This window comes from Ictalurus punctatus, chromosome 10, assembly GCF_001660625.3.
Source record: "Ictalurus punctatus breed USDA103 chromosome 10, Coco_2.0, whole genome shotgun sequence".
Taxonomy (NCBI): domain Eukaryota; kingdom Metazoa; phylum Chordata; class Actinopteri; order Siluriformes; family Ictaluridae; genus Ictalurus; species Ictalurus punctatus.
In genome coordinates, this window is record NC_030425.2 from 14,969,689 (window position 1) to 14,977,500 (window position 7,812).

General features: G+C 39.5%; 1 protein-coding gene across 1 annotated transcript in view; it reads left to right on the forward strand.

The window, feature by feature from the left end:
* The window catches only part of fbn2b (fibrillin 2b), an 83,905-nt gene that overhangs the window by 43,099 nt on the left and 32,994 nt on the right, over positions 1–7,812 (forward strand). Inside the window, exons 16-24 of the mRNA XM_017478483.3 lie at positions 831–1,106; positions 1,350–1,403; positions 2,098–2,223; positions 3,599–3,724; positions 4,907–5,023; positions 5,837–5,974; positions 6,289–6,339; positions 6,473–6,598; positions 6,700–6,927. Of these exons, the coding sequence (XP_017333972.1) occupies positions 831–1,106; positions 1,350–1,403; positions 2,098–2,223; positions 3,599–3,724; positions 4,907–5,023; positions 5,837–5,974; positions 6,289–6,339; positions 6,473–6,598; positions 6,700–6,927 (1,242 nt within the window). The remainder of the gene's footprint in view (positions 1–830; positions 1,107–1,349; positions 1,404–2,097; positions 2,224–3,598; positions 3,725–4,906; positions 5,024–5,836; positions 5,975–6,288; positions 6,340–6,472; positions 6,599–6,699; positions 6,928–7,812) is intronic.

Genomic DNA, 7,812 nt, shown 5'->3' on the forward strand with positions numbered 1-7,812 from the left:
GTGATTCATTTAATTTACAAACTGAGTTTATTGATCGAATTGAATTGAAGGGACTGACTGTTTAGAAATCTGGAGAATTATTATTATTATTGTTATTATTATTATTATTATTATTATTATTAGTTGTGTTACGTGAGGATTATTCCTAATCATGTAACACAACTCATCTGGTGTCCAGGAACATCTCCATACTGAAACCAAATTATCGGAGTGATAAGCCAGTTTGTTGGAAATTGATATATATTAATTAATTAAGTGGATGAACAACAAAACTGGTTAGTTTGTTAATTTTGTTAATCAGAATTGTACAGTGCATTTACAATTACATTAGTAATACAAAAAAAAAATTGATATCAGTTGAAAATGATTTTAAACACAAGCATTTTACACACGTTTTAATTAGTAACACGTTTTAATTAGTAACACGTTTGTTGTTACTAATATCAGCATAGTATAAATATAAAGTTCTATGTTTGGTCATTCACTTTTGTTTGTTAAGTTAGCTCCTTTGTTTCTTTTACTTGTTTTAGCTGGTCTGATTGACTAACAAAACCTTTCTGATAAAGCTGGCCTAAACTGTTTTTCAGTATTGATTGGCATGAATTTGTCACTACCAAATTGTATTTATGTGCTATTAGCAAATATCTTGAGAAGACTCCATACTCCAAGAACTACAGAATATCATATAACTATAGAAAACCCTAACCTTAACTCTTTTGATATGACAGACCATTCTCTCTGACTGACAGCCATGCAGCAGCTGCCACTTGGGTCAAAGATCTCAAAGTAGAACCTGTCTTATGAATTCCTGCTTCCTTTTATTCTCACAGACATCGATGAGTGCCAGACAGCAGGTATCTGCATGAATGGCCGCTGTCTGAACTCGGAGGGTTCGTTCCGCTGCGAGTGCCCTCCTGGGCTGGCCATTGACTTGGACGGCCGTGTTTGTGTGGACACACACATGCGCACCACCTGCTACGGCGCCATCAAGATGGGCACATGCTCGCGGCCGTTCCCTGGTGCCGTGACCAAGTCAGAGTGTTGCTGTGCCAGTCCTGAGCATGGATTTGGCCAGCCGTGTCAACCTTGCCCTGCTCGCAACTCGGGTAAAAATTCCATATCTTTGCTTTAAAATATAACATCATCAGTTCTGTGGATTCATGAATTGAGAGGTGGAACTCATTAAAAAAAAAACTCATTTATCGATCTAATATACATTTAGATTATCAACTGGCTTAAAGCATAACTGAAAAAGATGATATAGATTATTCAGTACTTAATGATATCTTAGCCTTGAGCTGATGTGTGTGATAGACTTGTAAAGTTCACTGAGCCCCTGTTGTCCTCAGCTGAATTCCAGGCTCTGTGCAGCAGTGGCATCGGGATGACAATAGACGGAAGAGGTGAGTTTATATATACACATTGACACTTGATGTACACACGGACTATGTATGTTGCGTTAACTTTTTTTTAGCTTCCCTTTCGTTTCTAACTGATTTGTTTCTACATTTTTAACCACACAAAATCTAGAATCTAATATCAATGAAAATGAAAAGATACCCACTGTAGCACATTTCAGCATGAACAGCGTCAGTCTGGAAGTACAAGTTACATTTACATTTACATTTAATCACTTAGCAGACGCTTTTATCCAAAGCGACTTACAAATGAGGTTGACTCCATTACAGGCTATTCTCTGGTTAAGATGTGTACACTGGAACGTTTTTCTGTTTATATAAAATAATAAAAATGGGATCAACAACTGAGTGAATGCAGCGCCTGTAAAATTCTTTAGCCATCATGTCGTCCTTCTTTACCGTCACGCTTCATGTTATGTTTAAAAAGCACATAGTGATCCACAGTAGTACATCACTAGTAAATCACAGCATTAATGGCAATCTTTAATCTACCTTTTTTCTTGCTAGTAGCTACCTGGTAATTCCTGATAAACATCCAGGTCATTCATTAATCGTTGATGAAAAACAACTGTCATACCTTGTAGAAATTTTTTGTCAAAAAAAAAGTGTAATGAATGCAATGTCCACAGACTATACACTTTCTAAATTTTTTAAATTTCACGCATCTGTTGCTTCTCAGACATCAACGAGTGCGGTTTGAACCCAGACATCTGCAAAAACGGGGTGTGTGAGAACCTGCGTGGGAGCTACCGCTGCATCTGCGACTTCGGCTGGGAGCCTGACTCTAGTGGCAAGAACTGCGTGGGTGAGTGATCACGCCTGTCCGGCTATCAGCGCTACAGGACGTCTGTGCTGAAATGAGTTCCATTTCCGTCATTTTACTCAACTCTAACTCATCATGTTTAAATGAGAAAATGTATTAACATGTGTTCATACAGCTACTCCTTTAAACACAGGGTGTGAAAACTGGCCTTTGTGGAATCAGCACACCATGTGATCAGATGATGATTCGATGATTAACGCATATCTAGCTTTATATTTCTATCACTGTTTTGGGAGAAACTTTTTATGACCTGTGATGGTGTCATCTATTCATGATCCAGACCAGCAGCAGATTTCTTCTTCAGTTCTTCTTGATTGTCGTGGTTCCGTGGTTTTTTCTCGTGTCAAAACACGAACACTCGACTTTTCAATTCAGTTTTATTTGTATAGCGCTTTTAACAATGAACATTGTCTCAAAGCAGCTTTACAGAAATATATAAACACAGGACACAGATTTTAAGTGTGTGAATTTATCCCTACTGAGCAAGCCGGTGGCGACGCTGGTGAGGAAAAACTCCGTAAGATGATATGAGGAAGAAACCTTGAGAGGAACCAGACTCATCTGGGTAACAATGGATAGTGTGAAAATAAAAGAAAGTTCATAATGGTTTTCATATGAAGTCTGTTTGTTGAACTAGTCCACTGTTCACTAAAGGAGACCCAAGTGCAAAACTGCATGTGGTAATTGCAGTCTCAAGGTAATAGTAGCAACCGTAGTCCCAGCAACCACAGTGAGAATGTCCATGTGGAATTGAGTTCCAAAACCATTTCCCTGGTACTTCAAGTGGTACTATCCTAAGCAATCTCCAGGCTGTAGCCTCCAGTTAATGAGAGCTCCATCCAGAGGTAGGGCATCATAATGGATCAGGCAGGTCCGGAGAGCAGAAGGGGTCAGGATCACTGGCATCTCCTTAAAATCATGTGTGACAACAATACATACGTTTTTATATTTTACAAGCTTTACCCTTACAATATACTGTACAGGGGGGGTGTCCAATCTTATCCGGAAAGGGCCAGTGTGGGTACAGGTTTTCATTCCTACCAAGCAGAACCCACACCTGAATCTATTGAAAGCCACGATCAAATGATTAAACAGGTGGGATCGGGTATGCCTCCTGCTTGGTTGGAATGAAAACCTGCACCCACACCGGCCCTTTCCGGATAAGATTGCTTACACACTACATACATACACATTCTGACATGCAGCTTTTTCTTACTAGCACTGTCAGACCACTCCAATTAGGCACACCACTTCTGAATGAAAACATTTATTCCTATTATGAAATGTCGACACTCTAAGGTGCTAAGGCTTTTTTCCTGCTCATTGATATTCATTGGTGGATTTCTGTATGTTCCAGACGTGGACGAGTGTCTGGTGAACCGGCTGCTGTGTGATAACGGTCAGTGCAGGAATACGCCTGGTAGCTATGCCTGCTCCTGCCCCAAAGGTTTCATCTTCAAAGCTGACTCAGAGACATGTGAAGGTGACTTTTCCCTTTTTTTCACAACCTCACTGTTTTTTACAACCCAGCCTGCTTGTGTAGACCTGCAACCCTGTAACCAGTGAAATGGTTACAAATGTAACACAAGCGTCCTTCAAAATGTCATTAAGGGGGGGTTTATCAACCCTCCCTTTATCAATCATTTAATGGTTTTAATTTGTCGTTGTCACTATTGCTTGCTTATCACTTGGCTTTTTTTCTACTTGTGCATCAGAGAGCATCTTTTTATGATGATGCACTGGTGTCTATCAGCTGATAATGCAACAACAGTCTAATTAAAGTTTGGAAGAAGTGCCAACAGTAATATAGTTTAAATGGTAGATGGTCTGCACTTATATAGCGCTTTTATCCAAAGCACTTTACACTGTGTCTCATTCACCCTTTCACACACACATGCACACACCCACACGGTAGCAGAGCTGCCATGCAAGGCGCTAACATGCCATCGGGAGCAGCTTGAGGTTCATTGTCTTGCCCAAGCACACTTCGGTATGTGGAGTCATGTGGGCTGGGAATCGAACCGCCAACCCTATGATTAGTGGACAACCCGCTCTACCACCTGAGACGCAGCCACACCGTTTACTGGAGTTGGACACAATGATAAAATGCAGACATGGCTGTCATAGAGCTAGTATGAAGTGACGTGCTTCCTGACTCCTTAAAATGCTTGAAGTAGAGTACTAGTAGGGATGGGCGATACTCATGATATCTCAGAATATCATATCGTGCTATCAGTATTATATCATCATATTGCCCAGCCCTAAGTGCTCACCACAAATCAATTGTATCTTAGCAAGAAGAAAATGTTAACTATAGGCAAATTCAACTAATAATTCTATTTAAACAAATGTAAGATTATTACTCCTATTTTTAGATATTTTTACTAAATCCATGCTTGAAATGATCTTGTACTCTAGGCAGATCATTTTAATTATGTCAGGTATTTATTTCTAGAAACAAGTAAATAGGCTTAATGGTGTCATATTGTAATACTGTATAATGGCCTTATAATGAGAAATATTAGATAACTTTTCTATTTTTCAAGATATGTCCAATCTTTGACTTTGTCTGGGGTTCTATGTGCCAGATCCACAATTTTCCATGCCTCCTTTATCCAGACAGACAAACGCAGTCTTAGTGTTTGACCGTTTCTCTGTATTCCAGATATTAACGAGTGTGAGTCTAGCCCCTGCATCAACGGAATCTGCCGGAACATTGCCGGCTCCTTCACCTGCGAGTGCTCTCATGGCAGCAGGCTAGACTCCAACAACATCTGCGTGGGTAAGAACGCTTTTGGGTTTCCGAAGCATTATGCTCATACTAGAGATTTTTTTCCTCAACCCCCAGCAAATCTTTTACAAAGAACCCGCGTTTAAAGGTTGAAAGATTTTTAGAAAAGCATCGCCTGACCAATCAGGTCGCATTAGTTACTGATACTGCTTATATACAATATGTTGAATTATGTATAAACTATTTCTCATAAATTATGTCGAATTACACTGCCAGTCAAACATTTTCAAGTAGCTGGGGTTTCTTCAGTTACATCTAAGGAATAAAACACATGGGGGAGTGCGGTTATAGGAAAATAATCCACGACAGGGTGGTAGCCTGACCATATGCCACCCGAATAAGTGTTTTATTCCTCTTATACCTTAGCAATTTGCCCACAATTACAATGTTTAATTTACTAATGAAGGACACAGCATGCTTTTTGTCCATTTATAATTACATATGAGGATGTTGTGGAATGTCCACGAAAACAAGTTAGCACAATCTCTTCTGTCGCAAAGACATTCCTGTGTCAGAAAACTTATTGATCATTACGAAGTGCAGGAGACACCTTCCATAAATGTTAAATAAACATCTCCTTACAGTAAACCTCACCTTATCAACAATTCTGTTTTTCTGTGTTAGTATTGGTTATTATTATTATTCGATTATGCCAGTACCTGTGAATGAGCGATTATTGACTTGTTATTTATTATACAATATTCTTCAGCAAATAACAAAACCTGTTTACAATAAGAGCAGCTCTACACAGTCACATATATACATACATTCTCAGACTCTCACTTCAGTCTCTTTCTCATACAGAGAGTATGAAAGGTACTTGCTGGCTCCATGCCCAAGATGGCCACTGTGAGGTGAACATCAACGGAGCCACGCTCAAATCGGAGTGCTGCTCCACGCTGGGCGCAGCATGGGGAAGTCCATGTGAATTATGTGAAGCAAGTGAGTACACGTTTATACACACACACACAGATATACCGTACACACACATGCAGAGAGAAACATATAACAGAACTGTAAAATCACGCCGGTTTGTTTGTGTTGCTCAGTAGGTCTTTTCCTGCAATTAAATGACGCCATAAACAGTAACCAAAAATGAGAACAAGTTATTTAAATTTCTCTCCAATCCGCTTGAGTTCTGCATGACGTTTTACAACTAACTTGCAGTCCTGATATAAAACCAAAAACAGCACATACACATGAGAACACAATGTTGTTCAGCGCAGACTTAATAACAATTGTTTCTTCTTCTGCAGACCCTCACTGCCCTCGTGGTCTCACTCGGAGGAAGGGACTTGTGTGTGAAGGTACGATATCTTGATATCTTGAACACATACAGTCCTTGCAAGCATATTACTTAGACACAAACACACTCCCAGTTGAACATACACAAAAAGTCTCTATCAGCTGAATGAGGCTCTGTCTCTGTCCTTGTGTCAGACATTAATGAGTGCGAGGTCTTCCCGGGTGTGTGCGCTAACGGACGCTGCGTGAATACGCACGGCTCATTCCGTTGTGAATGCGCCGAGGGGCTCACACTGGACGAGGGCGGACGCACCTGCGTCGGTGAGAATACCGGTTTATATTTTATTCCTTTTTTTTCTAGCTGCGGCTTAAGGTCCATAGCGATATACAGAATTGTGATCTGTTTGTGTGGGTATGTCCAGATATCCGCAGTGAGCAGTGTTATCTGAAGTGGGACGAGGATGAATGTGGTGAGCCGTTACCGGGCCGTTACCGTTTGGACATGTGCTGCTGTTCCGTGGGTGAAGCATGGGGTGCAGACTGCGAGGCCTGCCCTAAACCCGGCACCCCAGAGTATAAGAGCATCTGCCCTCGAGGCCCAGGCTTCGCCAACAGAGGCGACATCGTCACAGGCAGACCCTTCTACAAAGGTGCTACTCTAAATGAACCGTTTGTGTTTGTTTGTCCCTTTTATTTTTATTTTAATACCTCATATTGACTGCTATTGTCATGACTGCACTGTAAAAAATTACATCTTAGCAAATGGAATATATTCACATTTATCCAGTATTTCTTACTATCTTATTATTGATGGATGATTTTACTCATTAAGCTTTTATTTGTAGAAAGAAGCAAAATCTGCCAATAGAATAAGAAAACTACAAGCATGAAATGAGTAAGAATGTCCAGAAGTAGGTTTAATAATCTTATATTTGGTTTTTATTGTAGTATTATAAAAAGAAATCTAGATAAATTTGGCTATATTCAAGATATTTTCACTTGCTAAGATGACTTATATTCTTTTTTTTTTGCAGTGTGTCTTTGAATCATGTCAGCTCCCAGATTCTAACAAACATCAGAGTGCAAAGATATCACAATATAGAATACATAAAGGGAACTAGCATTCGCAAAAATATTTGAAATTGAATTGAAATAAATGACACCATAAATACACTTCCATTTTGAACCCATGGACTAGCATCATAGACATAACAGAATGGCTGTTAATAAAAACTATTGAAAGCATTTATTAAGTTGTTACAATGTAGTAAACTGTTACAGACATTTCACTTCCATTCACTTAGTTTCAAAATGCTCAATGGAGGGTGTCAGGAACTTCCAAACATAATTATATTAACAATTAACAATTAATACGAACTGATTATGATTATTATTTGTAATATAGTTTCAATTTTATTGTTACAACAAGCACAGTCAGGCAGGTTGTAGATGTACTGCAATATAACTCCACTTCCTCCTTCTCTCACTTTCTCTCTTTCTCTCTCTCTCACTCTTTCTCACACTCTCTCTCTCAC